Genomic DNA, 16888 nt, shown 5'->3' on the forward strand with positions numbered 1-16888 from the left:
CCCTACACCTACATCCACTACATCCACCTCTACACCCACAAAATATCTACCTACATCTATCTCCAGCTACAATGAACCCCACCACCGAGGCCAGAACAGCCTTCACCGCGACGCTGCACTCCGTGGGCGCGAATTTAGACCACGCCCTGACGACGCGCGCCAAGACGCTCCACGAGAACGACGCCGCGCTCCAGAAGCAAGAAGAGGAGATCAAGCGGTCGACGGAGGAGCTGCGGGGCCAGAATCAGAAGCTCGAGGGGTTGATGGACTCGGCGAGAGATGGGTTGAAGGAGATAGGCGATGTGCAGAACTGGGCGGAGATGTTGGAGCGGGATCTTTTGATTGTCGAGGAGACTCTACGCTTGGTGGAGGGGGATCATGACTATCATGACGATAGTCATGATAGTCATGTGGATAGCCATGGCGATAGTCAAGGGGATAGTCAGGATAGTCAGGATAGTCAGGATAGTCAGGATAGTCAGGATAGTCAGGATAGTCAGGATAGTCATAGTCATGGTCAAGGTACTGGATGGTTCAAGTGGTGGTAACCATTAATTCAATTCTATATTATCAATTATCAACGCACGCTACCGAAATCCATATTATGCTATTACATATTGGCCAGCTCCGTGTCAATCTGCCGGTCCAGGAAGACCCTCTTCTCCCCCGTGAGAGTCGTCTGCAGGCGCTGTTCCACGAGGGCGCGAACTGAATCGTTAGCATGAGTTCTACTTATATCGGTGACAAGTGCTACGGAAGACTTACCCTGCTTCTTGGTTACCGTGTCCAGATCCACCTCGGCCAAACACCCTCGGATCGCCTCCGTGATGGCCATCTCGTCCGCTCCGCCGCGGAAATCAAACGCCGTGCTGGCCGGCCGCGAGTACGGCTGCTGCGACCCGCGCGGACTGCGCGACGACTGCCGCAGCCCACTGCCCAGCAGGTTGTCCGTGCTCTGCATGAGTCCCACGCTGTGCCGGCTGCTCGCCAGCGGGTTGTCCTGGTACCCGCTCAGGTTGCCCATGGACATGTGCCGGGACTGCCCACCGCTGCCGCTGCCACCGCCGCCAGGGAAGTCCGTGTACCGCGTCAGACTGGACATGTGCGAGTTGCGGTTGCCCGGCGTGTGCAGGCCCGCTCCGCTACCGCCAAAGGGAGCCGGGGACTGCGGCGGGATGTAGGGGCTGCTGTGGCGGCCTTGGTGGCCGCCGGGGAATCCCGTGAGAATGGTCGACGCGGGCCGCACCGAGGAGTAGTTGGAGTGCAGATCATCCATCTCCACGGCGACCTCGTCGACGTAGCCCGTCGCGTACAGTTTCTCCTGGCTGGTCCCGTACGCCGCCGTGTCGCCGCCACGGCGGCCCGGAAGGTTGTTGGCATAGGCATAGTCGTCCCAGCGCTGCAGTGGAATGCTGCGCGGGTCGAACCCTTCGTCCTCGACGGCGATGACGCGCTTGTCGCCCTTCTCGCCGATGACAACGCGGGTGCTGCCCCAGGTGAAGTCGTCCTGCCGCCAAAAGGCGTACAGGGGCAGGACGAAGTTGTAGATGGGGAAGGCCAGGATGTAGATGATCATCCAGCCGACATGCTGCCACTGCCGCTTGATGATGAAGATGACCGCCTGCAGACCGTACACACCTGCCAGGATCGCCACGGAGATAATCACCGTGGTGCCCTGGTCCGTGGCCACCATGTAGATCAGGTATCCCAGGTATACGCAGGTGGCGGGCAGGATGATGGTGCCCATCAGATCGACCAGCACCACAAACCGCATGCTGAAGCAGCAGAAGCCGCACATGTCTTGCAGGAATGCCAACTCCACCAGGTTATGCACGGTCGAGTTGATCCATCGTCGTCGCTGTGAGAGAAGCACATTCCAGGTGTCTGGCGCTGCCGTGCTCGCGTACGCATCGGGAATGAACTTGTACGACATGGCGGGGAAGTTCTTGGTCATCAGCGTTGTCAGGTATCGATCCTCGCCGAGCGATAACAGGTTCTTCTTATGCAGTGTGTCTACATCGTTGTCCGCATACGCCTCGATGATCTTGTCGGAAATAATCAACGGCCGACCTTTGTCGGCTGTTCGTAAACGATACATGCAGAAACTAAACTTTTTTTTAGCAAATAAACCTGAGATAAACGGGAAGGGACAGGGGATTACCATCCAGGAAGACAGGTGACACTGCCAAAGAGGGATTCGAAAGCTTTGACGAGATGGTGAGAGATATAATACTCGTAGACCTGAATCATGGTCCACCAGCTGCCCTCTTCGTTCTGCAGGCTGGTCTCGCCGCAGATGCCGGCGATCTTGGCGTCGTTGGCGCAGGCGGCCACCAGACGGTTCAGGGCGTCTTCCTTGACGGAGGTGTCGGCATCGACCATGAGACAGTACTCGTAGAGTTCCGGGTCCACGCCGATGACGTTGTTGACCTGGTGGAAGATCTCGAGCTCGAGCGGCGACATGGGCGAGCGGTGATGCACGCGATTGAGGAACTGGAGCAGGAGGATCTGCGAGTCACGTTTGCCCCGGTTGCCCGGCTTGGACTTGTTCTGCTCGGATTCCTTGCCCACTTTCACGATGACCAGGTAGGGGACCACGTTGCCCTGGTACTCGTACAGACCCGAGTAGACTTTGCCGTAGTTGAGCTGCTCGCTGCCCTGGCCGATGGATCGGAAGGGCAGCGCGGGCGGGTCCATCTTGGGGTCGACGCCGAGGATGTCGAGGACGATCTTGGGCGTGGGGCGGTCGTTGCCGCCGCCGACGATCATGCCGTCGCAGATGACGCAGATGAGCTTGCGTTTGTTGTCGTACTCGAGCGCGGTGAGGGAATCGAGCCCCTGGCGCAGCGCGTCCTCACCCTCAGTATACGCGGGGACCATGCAGATGACGAACTTGTCCTGCGGGGAGGGGCGTCGCTTGGAGCCCAGCTGCAGGGCCGCCAGGAACTTGATGAGCACGACGGCGCAGATGAGGATGGTGAAGGTGAGCAGGATCCAGTTGTTGACCGAGCAGCGGGGCGAGTCCCGGAAGTCGACGCGCCCGACGAAGAAGACGTTCTGCAGGCAATTCAGGGCGTTCTCGAACTTGACCGTGTCCTGCCACTTGGAGGTGATGTCGGTGCCCGGGTAGTTCTTGAAGAGGTCGGACACCGCGGTCGGGAGGAACTCGTAGTCCGACTCGTCGTCCATCAGATCCACCGTGTAGAAGTAGTTGGTGAGGTCGTAGATGTTGTCGTTGAGGATGGCCCAGTAGCGCGAGTAATCGTTGGCCTGCTTGGTGATGGTGTCTTTGGACCACACCAGGTAGCCCTTGTAATACTGGGTGATCTTGGGGATGTAGATCTGCTCGTACCAGGTGATGTTGTGCAGGGCCGTGGTCGTGCTCGGCTGCTCGATGGGCCCGCAGGAGTGCAGGGCGTCGGAGTAGAGGACGGCGTCGGTGTTGTTGTTCTCGAGGTTGATGTCCTCGCTGGTCACGAACGCGGCGCACGTGCGGGTCAGCGGAGGGGGGAAATAGGCGTCGAGGACCTCGCCGGCAAAGGGCTTCATGTTGGTCGTGGTGGTGGACACGCCGTTGTCGCTGTGGTCCAGGCGCCAGAACTTGGTGATGTCGTAGACCTTGCCGTGGATGCTGACGTAGAAGTCATCGTCGAGGTCGTGGTAGCTGACCTGCTTCTTGTTCCACACGTGGGCCTTGTTGGGGCAGAGCAGGTTGCCAAAGGCGATGATGTAGAAGAGGACGGTGGCATTGAACAGGAGGATGAGACACATGAGCACCAGCTTTTCGCGCCACGCCATGCGCACGTCGGGCCGTTTCATGCGGCCGATGTAGCGGAGGAAGGGGGAGGGGATCCAGAAGGTGATGGCCCACACGAAGCCCGCCCACACGCGTCGACCGGCCGGGATGGTCTTCTTTTCGATGTGCTTGGGGTCCCCAAACTCCGGGTCCAGCTCCCCGGTGAACTTGGACATGTCGCCATCGTAGAGGGCGAAGTCGCCCTTGCGGTAGTCACCCTTGGGACCCAAGCCGTAGTCTCCGACGGTGTTGATCTGACTTGGAGCCACGGACTTCGCGGCGCCGCCCATCACGCTGGGCGCCAGCATGCTTTGGCGTCGCGAGGCGGGGAGAAGGTTGCCTTCTCGGGCCCCGCCGAGCAGACTGGCGGACTCGGCCATGAGGTTCGCCTGGCTGGCCGACAGGCCCGGATCGTGGAAAAAGCCACTGTTTCCCGGCCCGCCCAGGAACGGGTTGGCGGGGGATTCGTCGGGTTTCATGTCGAGCATCGTCTCGGCCTCCCACCAGGCGTTCTCCCGCATCCAGATGCGCTGGTGGCCGACCACGGCTTCGCCGTTGCTCCAGCCCCGTTCCAGGAGCCAGCTCTCGACGCCATCCTTGCCGTCGGCGCAGCCGAGACGGGCGTAGCGACCGACAAACTCTTCGACATCGAAGTCGGCGGTGAAATCGAGTCGCTTCAGGCGGCGGTTGGCCCATTCGGGCAACCGCCAGTCCCGCAGCTGGCGGGAGACCACACCGGCAGACCAGGAGGAGGAGGTCGAGGACGAGGTGGCCAGCGTGGCGGGGTTGTCGTCGGTCGGATGGATGGAAATGTGGTACCACACGCGGCTGCTCTCCAGCGTGGTGGTCAGATCGAACCGACGGCCGCGGGGGCCAACCGCGATACCCTGGGGGGGCTGGGTTGAAGTTTCAACCGGGTAGAGCACCTGATGGAGGAAGGCGTCGGACTCGAGCTCGACGCCGACCTTCTCCAGGGCGGCCTGTCGGGTCTCGAGGTCATGCTCCCGCTCGTGACCGGCGGGACCGGTCATGATGCCCAGGTCGGCTTCCACCTGAGACACGGCGGTAGTCATTTCGTTCAAGACGGAGTGGCCGACGGCCGGGATATCGACCCCATCGTCCTTCATCTCGGCGTTGATGCCAAGGGAATCATCGAAAATCCCGCGGAGGGCTACCGCCTTGCCGAGCGCCGGCCGGGGGATGTCGACGACGGTGATACTGACACTGTCGTCGTGTCCCAGGGCCGCCGAACCACCAGCAGCACCAGCAGCAGCACCGACACCGCTGGCCGAGTCGCTGTCTGGCCGGTTCTGGATCTCTGCGGCGATGGCTTCGTTCGCCTTGGAGATGACCCAATCGACCAGGGCCTCATAGATGCCGGAGATCAGGGCCTCACGGTCATCGGTGGTGCATTTATGCAAAAGGACGTCGGGATCGAGGGCCAAGAGGTCGCCCACGTCCTCACAGACCTGCTCCAGGACCTCTTGGTCGACGAGGAAGCCGACGGCATTGCCCAGCTTGAGCAGACCGGCGAGAACGGACAGGAGACCTCTCTGGGCGGCTCCCTTGATGCCGATGGCCTTGAGGGCGGAGCGGAAGTCCTCGGCGGCGGCGGCATCATCGGTGGTGGGGAGGTAGGCCGGGGGGTCAAAGGTGCCGGACTTGCTGAGCAAGGAGTAGGCGGTGAGGTCGTGGAGGCCCAAGAACTCGCGCTCGGCCGGGGTGGAGGCGGAGGTCAGCAGGTAGTAGAAGACATCAAAGGCACGATAGCCCGGTTCAGCGGGAATATCCAGGAAGCCCTTGCGGGTGTTGATTCCGGAGGTGGAGAGGGCGAGCGAGAGGGCGGTCAGGGAGCCCTTCAAGGTGAAGGTATAGGAAGCCGCCAGAGCAGAATGGAGCGAGTAGGAGGGATTAAACGCGGTAACCGCGGTGAGAAAGGGGCGGAGGGCCGCCAGCGCGGTGAAAGCGACGCCGGGGGTGGACAAGGGCAGGGCGGCGAGGAAGGGAGCGAGTAGCGAGGGGGTTGACTGATGGGTTGAACTGCGCAAGATTTGATTGTCAGTAGAAGAAGAAGAAGAAGAAGAAGAATATATGGAGACCGTGATTGAGAGCGCACCATAGAACAATACAGCCATCTTCTGCTCTCCTGCGAGCGTGCTCCCAGGCCCTCAGGGCCAAGTCCCGGTCGATGGTACCGCCATTGATTCCGTCCGGGGTGCCGTGAACGGCGGTGGCCCAGGTGTTGACGACGAGACTGGTGCTCGCGTCCAGCTGGCAGGGCTGACCGGAGGCGTAGAAGGAGTGCAGCGCGTTGAGGAGACTGGTTGTTGAGACCTGCGAGGCCTGTTGGGGGGCAGCGCCCGACATGGTCGAGTAGACGGAGTAGCGATTCGACATGGCGATGAGATGTATTTTTTGACCTTTCGATCTTGATTTCGATCTTCTGACCGAGTCTTCACTGGCAATTTCACCTCCTATCCACTTCGTGGACTCGACGGAGCAGCTGGACCTAGAACATGGAGCAGGCTGAGCACTGTCTTGCCGGCGTGTAGAACGAAACCCAGGACAGCCACAGCGACAGCGACAGCTCCCTCTATCACTATTTCTCTCCCCTTGTTCTCTCCCTTTCTTTCAGTCTCCTCGCTCTGAACAGGATCGAGACAGTGTGAAGAACGAGAGCGGGCGAACGTGGCGAGTGGCCGGGGCGAAGAATGCCAGGACAGGGACAGTTGGCCCAACAACCGGAAATTCCACGGCAGCGAACGAAGGACGCGAGAGAACGAGTGTGGGGGACTGCAGCAATTCGTGACTATTGCATCACGTACGACGAGACGACGACAGACACGGACGACAGCAGAAATGATGGACAGAGGCAAGACGAGAAAGCTGGAGGAGGAGAAGAGCGAGTGGAGAGTTTCGGTTTTGGACTTTGGAGAGAGACACTTTTTGGACCAAAACAGGCAGTTACAGACACTAAGACCAGGGTCAGTCTGGATTGGGGATAGTGTGGCACTAGTGTATTCTATATGACAATACGGTACCTGCAGGTTATTTTAAGCGATCGTAGTATGACCTGAGGGGGCTATAGAATATTTATAGATAGATACAATAGATACACTATGTAGTAGGTAGAGAGTAGTAGAGAGAGTAGTAGAGAGAGTAGTCAGTATACTATGTAGTACTCATTACCTGCAATACTACTAACCTCTATTCTAATAATATCTGTTCTGTCTCAGGGTGGCGTGGTGGCCTCCAATCATGGTTATTCGAGGCGGACCCTATATTTGGATCAGACATTACATAGTATTGCAGTAGTCTATAATAATAATAATATTATTATTCATGAGTATTGTAAATCTGATTATATGGTAGACAGTAATAGGTAGATACTTCCTATATACTCTACTCTACTCCTCTACCGGGTACTCTACTAGGTACTATGTACCAGTAGTAAACAAATACTGTAAACAAAGACTAAACAAATTGACCAGGGACTGTGACACAGCGGAATTACGACCCGAGGTATTTCAGGGTTTACTATGGCATATCTATTGTATTTTATTGGCCAGTAGAGCTCGGGCTGGGTGATCAGTCCCTGGATCGGCTAGTGTTGTATTGGTATTACAGCCCCTATTAAGTACCTAGAGTACGAAGTACTCCGTAGTAGTACTCAGTATAGTACTTTGAAAGGGTATTCAAAGTACCAGGAAGTATGCCAGGTGAGATAAATAGAATAGATTTATCACACTAAGACGACAGTAAGACTAGGTACAGTAAGATCAGTAAGACTTAGTACCCTTAGATCACTTTATCGGAACAACCCCAGAGTGGGTAAGCATAGTGTGGTACAGATGGGCCGGTACAGGTACTAGTCCCTCTACTTATAATAGGTAGAACTATAGGTACCTGGTACTCTGTGCTCCGTAGCTCCAAATAATACCCTTCGTATCTCTCTGTACCACGTATGTTTGGCCATTTCGGGCCTTCACCACCTCTTTCCAACTCCCTCTCCCTCCCTCCCTCCCTCCCTCCCTCCCTCTCTCTCTCTCTCTCACTCTCTCACTCTCACTCTCCCCCTCACTCTCCATCTCCCTCGGTGGAAATCACATTCCACAGACCCTAGGGTTTGGTTAATGCCTTGTTTTTTCTGCCCTTAGCCTTTGTTTTCCCACTCTCGTTACCCTGTTCTTGTCGTCCCTTATTTTTTTTTTCCCGCTCCCCACGATCGCTTGTCTGGGTGGGACGTTCAAGCCTCACCTTACGTTCGCTTCGTCTGGACCCTGAAAGTGGAACAGAGAAATAAAGAAACTCGGAACATTTGAAGAATAATCCGGCCCCTGCCATGACCCTCCGCCGCGAGAGGCCTGCCCGTTGAGCAACACGCCGAGCCCAGCATTCCAGTCGGCGAACTGACCAGGTTTCGCGCCTGTCCTTGGCCAACACCCGGAATCCCATCGTCGTTCGGTCGAAAGATATCTGGTTAAAGGCTTCCAGGACCTGTGAGACCTTTGCTGAATCGACAGAACCTCCCAACCATGGCTGGGAGCGCCCCCTCGTACGCGCAGTCGTCCCTCCCGTCGCTGCCCGCCCACCTGCAGTCCGACACCCATTTGACGGCCCATCTCGCCAGCAGGTGAGTCTAGTAGCTCATGTACAGCCCCATTGATTCCTCTTCTCTGACCCTTGCTACAGGTTTCATGTCGGTCTGCCCACTGCCCGTCTGTCGTCGCAGGCGTTGATCAGTTTCAATACATATACCTCCTCCGCCAAGGGTCCGGATGGCGGCAAGGAAGGGAGTGCCATGGGCGAGGCCGAGGATCTGGCCAAGCGTGCCTTTACCAGACTCGGCGCTCGTGCCGAGAACCAGGCAATCGTGTTTCTGTCAGTCTTTCGAGCCGTCTTCCTTCGTGACTGACTGACTGACTGACTGACTGACTATATAGTGGAGAGAGTGGTGCGGGCAAGACCACCATCCGATCACATCTCCTGTCCTCCTTCTTGTCCTTCTCCTCCACGCCTCTCTCCGCCAAACTCTCCTATGCCGCCTTTCTGTTCGATACCTTGACCACCACCAAGTCCGCCACCACCCCGACCGCCTCCAAGGCTGGCCTCTTCCTCGAGCTGCAGTACGACGGTTCTTCCTCCGTCAACCCCACCCTGATCGGTGGCAAGATCATCGACCACCGTCTTGAACGCAGTCGTATCGCCTCCGTCCCCACCGGCGAGCGAAGTTTCCATGTCCTCTACTATCTTCTGGCCGGCACCAGTGCCGCCGAAAAGGCTCACCTGGGCTTCGACACCTCGGTCAGCGTCAGCACCTCTGGCGGCCGCCTCTCCTCCGGCTCCATCGGCCACAAGCGGTGGCGCTATCTCGGCCATCCCACCCAGCTCAAGGTCGGCATCAACGACCATGAAGGCTTTCAGCACTTCAAGACCGCCCTGCGCAAGCTCGAGTTCCCCCGCAGCGAGATCGCCGAGATCTGTCAGATCCTCGCCAGCATCCTGCACATCGGTCAGCTCGAGTTTGCCAGCGGCCAGTCCACCACCACCTCCGCCGAGGAGAGCGGCGGCTATTCGCACGAGGGCGGCGAGACCGTCACCGTCGTCAAGAACAAGGACGTCCTGGCCAACGTCGCCGCCTTCCTCGGCCTCGCCGTCGAGGATCTCGAGAACAGCCTGGGCTACCGCTCCAAGACCATCCGCCGCGAGCGCGTCACCATCATGCTGGACCCGCAGGGCGCTCGCCAGAACGCTGATGATCTCGCCCGCACCATCTATTCCCTGCTGGTCGCCTACATCATCGAAACCGTCAACCAGCGCATCTGCGCCGCCGAGGAGAGCGTCGCCAACACCATCTCCATCGTCGACTTCCCGGGATTCGCCCAAGCCTCCGCCACCGGCTCCGTCCTCGACCAGTTGCTCAGCAATGCCGCCACCGAGTCGCTCTACAACTTCTGCCTGCAGACCTTCTTCGATCGCAAGGCCGACATGCTCGAACGTGAGGAGGTCGCCGTCGCCGCCACCAGCTATTTCGATAACACCGATGCCGTCCGCGGCCTGCTGAAGCACAGCAACGGCCTCCTCAGCATCCTCGATGACCAGACCCGCCGCGGCCGCTCCGACACCCAGTTCCTCGAGAGTGTCAAGAAGCGCTTTGCCAACAAGAACCCCGCCATCGCCGTCGGCAATGCTTCCAGTGAGCATCGCCACAGCGGCGGCAAGTACCCCTCCCCGCTCACCACCTCCGCCTTCACCGTCAAGCATTTCGCCGGGGAGGTCGACTACCCCGTCCATGGCCTGGTCGAGGAAAACGGCGATGTCATCTCCAGCGATCTGATGAACCTCATCCAGCGCACCCGCAGTGACTTTGTGCGCGAGCTGTTTGGCCAGGAGGCCCTGCAAAAGGTCACCCACCCCCACGAAAAGACCGCCATCATGCAGGCCTCGGTCAGTTCCAAGCCCATGCGCATGCCGAGCATGGTCAAGCGGAAAAGCCACCGCGCCACCTCGGCCGGACGCCTACCCGCCCCGGAACCTTCACTCGCGGGCAGCGAAGATGCTGTCTCGGAATACGAGAGTCAGACCAGCAGCACCCGCAAGTCCGGAGGAGCTACCCGTCGCAAGAGTGGCGGCGGCGGCGGCGGCGGCGGCGCTCTGGCCGGGACCGTGCAGGGGGTCGCCGGCCAGTTCCTCTCCTCCCTGGACATCGTGAACAAGTGCCTGAGCTCCCCCAACCTGAACCCGTACTTTGTCTTCTGCCTGAAACCCAACGACCGCCGCATCGCCAACCAATTCGACAGCAAGTGCGTCCGCGCCCAGGTGCAGACCTTTGGCATCACCGAGATCAGTCAGCGTCTCCGAAACGCCGACTTCACCGTCTTTCTCCCCTTTGCCGAGTTTCTCGGCCTCGCCGAGATCGGCAGCCTGGTCGTCGGGAGTGACCGCGAGAAATCCGAGGTCGTCCTGGACGAACGGCGCTGGCCCGGAAACGAGGCCCGCGTCGGCAGCACAGGAGTCTTCCTCAGCGAACGCTGTTGGGCCGATCTCGCCAAGGTCGGCGAACGTGTCGTCCCCGTCTATCCCGTGGAGGGAGCCGGCGGCGATGGCAATGGCATGCTCCACCCACGCGACGCAGCCGCCGCCCCGGCCGCCTACAACGACTCCAAGGTCCGTCTGCTTGCGGCCGGCGATGGGGACCACACCCCCGGGGCGTTCATCTACGGCGATGAGAGCAAGCAGGGGGGTTACTTTGGCAGCCGCGAGCTCGACGGCCGATCCGAGGCGGGCGGCTCGGCCATCAACTCGGGCGATATGTTCCGCAACTTCGAGACCCGTGAACAGATGCTCGAAAAGGGCAACGAGAAGCAGATGGAAGAGGTCGACGATGTGCCGGTCTCGACGGCGCGCAAGCGCTGGATGGCCCTGGTCTGGATGCTGACCTTTTACATCCCCAACTTCTTCATCAGATTCTTCGGCCGCAAGAAGCGCAAGGACATCCAGCTGGCCTGGCGCGAGAAGCTGGCCATCAACCTGATCATCTGGATCAGCTGTGGCGCCGCCATCTTCGTCATTGTCGCCCTGCCTGACCTCATCTGTCCCACGCAGGATGTCTTCACCACCGCGGAGCTGTCCAGCCACAACGGCAAGAACGGCCACAGCTCCTATGTGGCCATCCGGGGGGTCGTCTTCAACCTGGGCTCCTTCATGCCCGCCCATTACCCCAGCGTCGTCCCCGAAACGGCGCTGAAGAAGTTCGCCGGCGTCGACGCCACCGACCTGTTCCCCGTGCAGGTGTCGGCGCTCTGCCAGGGCACCTCGGGCTCGATCAGTCCGACCGTGCTGCTGGACTACACTTCGACCAACGACTCCAGCTCCACCACCTCCAGTGCCGCGGTCGAGTACTCCGTCTACCACGACTTCCGCTATTTCACCAACCTCTCCCAGCCGGACTGGTTCTACGAGCAGATGGTCTACCTCAAAGCCAACTACTTCAAGGGTTACATGGGCTACACCCCGGCGGAACTCAAGCTCCTGGCCAAGGACAAGTCGACCGTGGGCAGCATCGACGGCAAGGTGTACGACCTGACCACCTATGTTGCCGGGGGCCGTCGTACCGCGGCACCGCCCGGCAAGACCGTCCCGGCGGACGTCGACACCAACTTCATGAGTGACAAGGTCATCTCCATGTTCGAAGAGCAGACCGGGAAAGATCTGACCAAGTATTGGAACGAACTGGACATCTCCCTGGAGATGCGGGCGCGGATGCAGCTGTGCCTGGACAATCTGTTCTTCGTCGGGCACGTCGACACGCGAAACTCGCCGAAATGTCTCTTCGCCCGCTACTTCCTGCTCTCGCTGACCCTCTGTGTCTGCTCGGTGGTGCTGTTCAAGTTCTTTGCCGCGTTGCAGTTTGGCAGCAGGAACATCCCCGAGAACCTGGACAAGTTCGTCATCTGCCAGGTGCCCGCGTACACGGAGGACGAAGAGTCTCTGCGCCGTGCCATCGACTCCATGGCGCGCATGCAGTACGACGACAAACGCAAGCTGCTGGTCGTCATCTGCGACGGCATGATCATCGGGCAGGGCAACGACCGCCCCACGCCGCGCATCGTGCTGGACGTGCTGGGCGTGCCGGACACGGTCGACCCGGAGCCGCTCAGCTTCGAGAGTCTGGGCGAAGGGCTGAAGCAGCACAACATGGCGAAAGTCTACTCGGGCCTGTACGAGGTGCAGGGTCACATCGTCCCCTACCTCGTCGTGGTCAAGGTGGGCAAACCGTCCGAGGTGTCGCGGCCGGGCAACCGCGGCAAGCGAGACTCGCAGATGATCCTGATGCGGTTCCTGAACCGGGTGCACTACAACCTCCCTATGAGTCCCATGGAGCTGGAGATGCACCATCAGATCCGCAACATCATCGGCGTCAACCCGACCTTCTACGAGTTCATCCTGCAGGTCGACGCCGACACGGTCGTGGCGCCGGACTCGGCCACGCGCATGGTGGCCGCCTTCCTCGACGACACGCGCCTGATCGGCGTGTGCGGCGAGACCTCGCTGACCAACGCCAAGACGTCGATCGTCACCATGATCCAGGTGTACGAGTACTACATCTCGCACAACCTGACCAAGGCGTTTGAGTCGCTGTTCGGGTCCGTGACGTGTCTGCCGGGTTGCTTCAGTATGTACCGGATCCGCTCGTCCGAGTCCGGCAAGCCGCTGTTCGTCAGCAAGGAGATCTGCGAGTCCTACTCGGAGATCCGCGTTGACACGCTGCACATGAAGAACCTGCTGCACCTGGGCGAGGACCGATACCTGACGACGATCCTGATGCGGCACCATCCGAAATACAAGACCAAGTACATCTTCAACGCGCATGCGTGGACGATCGCGCCCGAGAGCTGGGCGGTCTTCCTGTCGCAGCGGCGGCGCTGGATCAACTCGACCGTGCACAACCTGATCGAGCTGATCCCGCTGGCGGAGATGTGCGGCTTCTGCTGCTTCAGCATGCGGTTCATCGTCTTCGTCGACCTGCTCTCCACCATCATCCAGCCCGTGACCCTCGCCTACATCGTCTACCTGATCGTCTGGCTCATCCGCGACACCACCGTCGTTCCCTGGACCACCTTCGCCCTGCTGGGTGCCATCTACGGTCTCCAGGCCATCATCTTCCTGCTGCGCCGCAAGTGGGAGATGGTCGGCTGGATGATCATCTACATCCTCGCCATGCCCGTGTTCTCCCTCGCCGTCCCCCTCTACGCCTTCTGGCACATGGACGACTTCAGCTGGGGTACCACCCGCGTCATCACGGGAGAAAAGGGCCGCAAGGTCGTCATCTCAGACGAGGGCAAGTTCGACCCGGCCTCCATCCCCAAGAAACGCTGGGAAGAGTACCAGGCCGAACTGTGGGAGGCCCATTCCCAGCGTGACGACCGCTCCGAAGTCTCGGGCTACTCGTACGTCACCAAATCCTACCATCCCGCCCAATCCGAATACGGCTTCGGTGCTGCCGCTGGTACAGGTGCAGGCCACCACCATCCCCCTTCCCGCCCCATGTCGCAGCTCGACCTACCCCGTCTCAGCTCGCGCATGTCCTTTGGCGCCTCCGAAGTGATGAGCCAGCATAATATGGACATGGAGCTCGACGACCTCGCCCATCTCCCCTCCGACGACGCCATCCTCACCGAGATCCGCGAGATCCTCCGCACCGCAGATCTGATGACCGTCACCAAGAAGAGTATCAAGACGGAGCTCGAGCGGCGCTTCGGCGTCAACCTCGACATCAAGCGGCCATATATCAACTCAGGTATTCCATTCTTTCAATCCTTTTTCTTCTCTTCATCTGTGTCATCTGCTAATTAAACCGTCTAGCCACCGAAGCTATTCTCTCTGGCGGGCTTTAATGCAATCCATCCATGTCCCGGCGTACGGTTCGCATCATGACAGCGTTATTTGGTTGTATATCAGTAATCATAATGGGATCATAAGTCAATGTTAGTAGTAGAGTTACTACAGTACACTAGGGGATCTTCTCCCTTCGATAATCTTGTCGAGAGTATGTATGGAGTAGTAGAGTAACCTTTGTAGTAGAGTAACCTTAAATCTACTAGTCTATCTACTACGGCCAAGGCTATGCTACTGCATTCTGGTATCGCAAGATGGTATATAGAATTTGATCCAAAACAAACGAGCGAGAGGAAAAGAAAAAAAAAAAAAAAAGGAAAACTCCGAGATGAGGAGAGAGCAAGAAACGAGAAACACCATCCATCATACACCTCGTTTCACTTGGTATCATATCTTTATTTTAATCAAGCAAGTCTTCCTCCAAGCCCATAAACAAGTAGAACGAAACAGCAAAGCAGAGCTGGACTGGTAGTAGACACTCTCACTCGTGAGAAAGAGAGAGAGAAATGTTCTTCACTACCAACCAGCTGGTATCAACCGAAAACAGACCGCTGGAAACACAAAAGGTACCGAGGGGGGATAAAGGGTATACTGCTCCTGGGGGTATACTGCTGCGAATGAATGGGAGTGACTGGATATCAACGCGGTGGCCCAATCGGGGCCGGGTATCCTGAAGTAGAATTCGACGTGCTCGGGCGACCACTGTCGAAGGAGGCACGCGGGTCGTGCTTGGGCGTCATGTCGCCCGGCGCCGTGCCAAAGGGGAACTTCATGTCGAAGCGGGACGGCCAGCCGTTGCTGGCGGTGCTGTTGCCTGTCCCGCCGCTGTTGTTGTGGCTGTGGGAACTCCCCAGGACGGCGGCCGTCGTCGTAGTCGTTGTCGCCGACCCGTCGTCCTCGGGGAGATTGACCCCAGAGTCGTTCCATGGATTGCGGTAGCCGCTGTCGCGGGATTCCATGGAGATCAGAGAGGTTTTGGACGCGTTACTGGACGCGTGCTTGAAGAACGAACCGGGCGAAGCAGAGTGGTTCTTGCGCCCGATGAACGAAGAGAAAGAAGAGATGCTGCCGGGCTTGCGCAGCCGCTCAAAGATAGAGCCCCGCTCGCTCGTCTCGTCGGAAAAGTTGGGCCGCGTCGGCGAGTCTGTCACGATGGGGATCGGCGCGTGCTGGAGCAGCTTCGAGTCGAAGAACGGGAGCGATTCTTCAAACGAATCCGACTTGGGCCGCGGGATCGCACCCTTGATGGTTGTCGCGTCGAGGCCGTGGGCCACCAGCCGGGATATCAGATAGTCAATCGCATCCTTCAGCCCACCGGCATTGTTGCGCGTGTAACCGAGCACGACACGATCCTCGGCCGCAGGGCTGGGAGAAGATGACTCTTCCTCCGACGGAATCGCAAGATCAGCACCAGTGTCCACCGTCGTGTCCACCTCGTACTGTTCCTTGAGCTTGGCCCGCACGTCACGCAAAAATTCGGACGACTTGAAAAAGTCACGCAGTTCAGGGGAACTCAAAAAGAGCAACTCGTGGTTTTCAGGGACCATTCCCTAGAAAATTAGCCTACTTCAATTCACATGAAAAAAAAAAAAAAAAAAAAAAAAAAAAAAAAAAACTCACCAGTAAAGCGTCAACGGCTTGGGGAACCTGGTACTCGGGCCCAGAGATGCTCACGACATCACTGGCAAGCTCCGTGCTGGGAAACTCGATCTTGCAGTTCCACTTCTTTTCGAGTTCCTCAATCTCCGACAGGCGGGTGAGCAGCTCGCGGTGGTACAACCGGTTGATGACAACCCGTTCGGAAACGTACTCCGCATCCTATGAATAGTGAGACATTTCTGCCTGGGAATAAATAGCCCTTGGGATTGGAAATGAGAAGGAAAAAAAAGACGTACCACTTTCTCAACCATGTCCATAATCTCCTGCTTGACGAGATCGAGACTCTGTGCGTTGCGAGCGGGAGTGCGGCAGATGACATTGTCGACCTTGATGTCATCATCCTCCTTTCCCATGCCGCCACGGTCCATGGCGTTGGAGAACTTGACAAAGACCGAGTACTTCTTCATGATGCGTTGAATATGCTGGCCACCGATCCCGATGATCCGTTTATGGTACTGGTCGGGAACGTGGAAGGAGATGGATGCCGGCATCTCCTGCTCGACCAGATCCAGGCCGTTCTTGGTTGACTCGTACTGGTTGCCGCACACATCGATGTAGAAGTTATATTCGTTGAAGCCATCGAAAATGATCTGCACATTGCCTACAACCATGATCAGTTCTGAAGCCAAGGTACCAACCAGCAGAAGGGGAGCTTAGGAAGCTTACTCTGTCCCATGATCTTGTTGATCTTGCCGTTCTTCTTGCCACTGACAAACTCCTTGTGCTCGTTTGCAAGCTCGATCTTGACCCGCATCTGGTACTGGCTCCGCTTGACAAAGGGAATCTGATTGATGACCATCATGGCGGCCTTGACAGCGTCGTCGGATCCGTTGATGGTGAATGTCAGGTTGTCGAAGCTGACCTCGGCGCCAGAGTTGGTGCAAATGTCGGAGAGCATGGTGCGGACCTCGACGGCGGAAGGAGCGCGGAAACCGGCCTGAGAGGGATCAGGCATGATGATCCACCAGGAAGCGCTGTAAAACTGGCCGGCCTGTCGATTTATTAATGATTCTGTAGGGAGAGAAGAACTTTCCG

The 16888-nt window shown here is 58.2% G+C and overlaps 4 protein-coding genes across 4 annotated transcripts; 2 read left to right on the forward strand and 2 right to left on the reverse strand.

Annotated features, from left to right (window-relative positions):
* Positions 1–71: 71 nt before the first annotated feature.
* On the forward strand, positions 72–548 carry ASPZODRAFT_15897 (hypothetical protein; the record flags this gene model as incomplete). The annotated part of the gene is made up of 1 exon (XM_022726375.1): positions 72–548. The coding sequence occupies one exon, from the start codon at positions 72–74 to the stop codon at positions 546–548; it is 477 nt and encodes a 158-aa protein (XP_022581729.1).
* A 62-nt stretch (positions 549–610) lies between these two features.
* ASPZODRAFT_15898 (hypothetical protein) lies at positions 611–6193 on the reverse strand (the record flags this gene model as incomplete). The annotated part of the gene is made up of 4 exons (XM_022726376.1): positions 611–708; positions 766–2105; positions 2162–5836; positions 5913–6193. 4 exons carry the CDS (start codon positions 6191–6193, stop codon positions 611–613), a joined length of 5394 nt encoding a protein of 1797 aa, XP_022581730.1.
* Positions 6194–7870: 1677 nt separating this feature from the next.
* ASPZODRAFT_96070 (hypothetical protein) lies at positions 7871–14240 on the forward strand. Its single transcript, XM_022730521.1, has 3 exons — positions 7871–8429; positions 8489–8677; positions 8740–14240. The coding sequence occupies exons 1-3, from the start codon at positions 8332–8334 to the stop codon at positions 14150–14152; spliced, it is 5700 nt and encodes a 1899-aa protein (XP_022581731.1). The 5' UTR covers positions 7871–8331; the 3' UTR covers positions 14153–14240.
* A 592-nt stretch (positions 14241–14832) lies between these two features.
* On the reverse strand, positions 14833–16844 carry ASPZODRAFT_65713 (hypothetical protein; the record flags this gene model as incomplete). Its single annotated transcript, XM_022729324.1, has 4 exons — positions 14833–15744; positions 15815–16012; positions 16090–16454; positions 16520–16844. Coding segments are annotated over 4 exons (1800 nt in total), but the record flags the coding sequence as incomplete, so codon positions are not given.
* Between the last annotated feature and the right edge of the window lie 44 nt (positions 16845–16888).

Source organism: Penicilliopsis zonata, assembly GCF_001890105.1.
Source record: "Penicilliopsis zonata CBS 506.65 unplaced genomic scaffold ASPZOscaffold_6, whole genome shotgun sequence".
Lineage (NCBI taxonomy): Eukaryota > Fungi > Ascomycota > Eurotiomycetes > Eurotiales > Aspergillaceae > Penicilliopsis > Penicilliopsis zonata.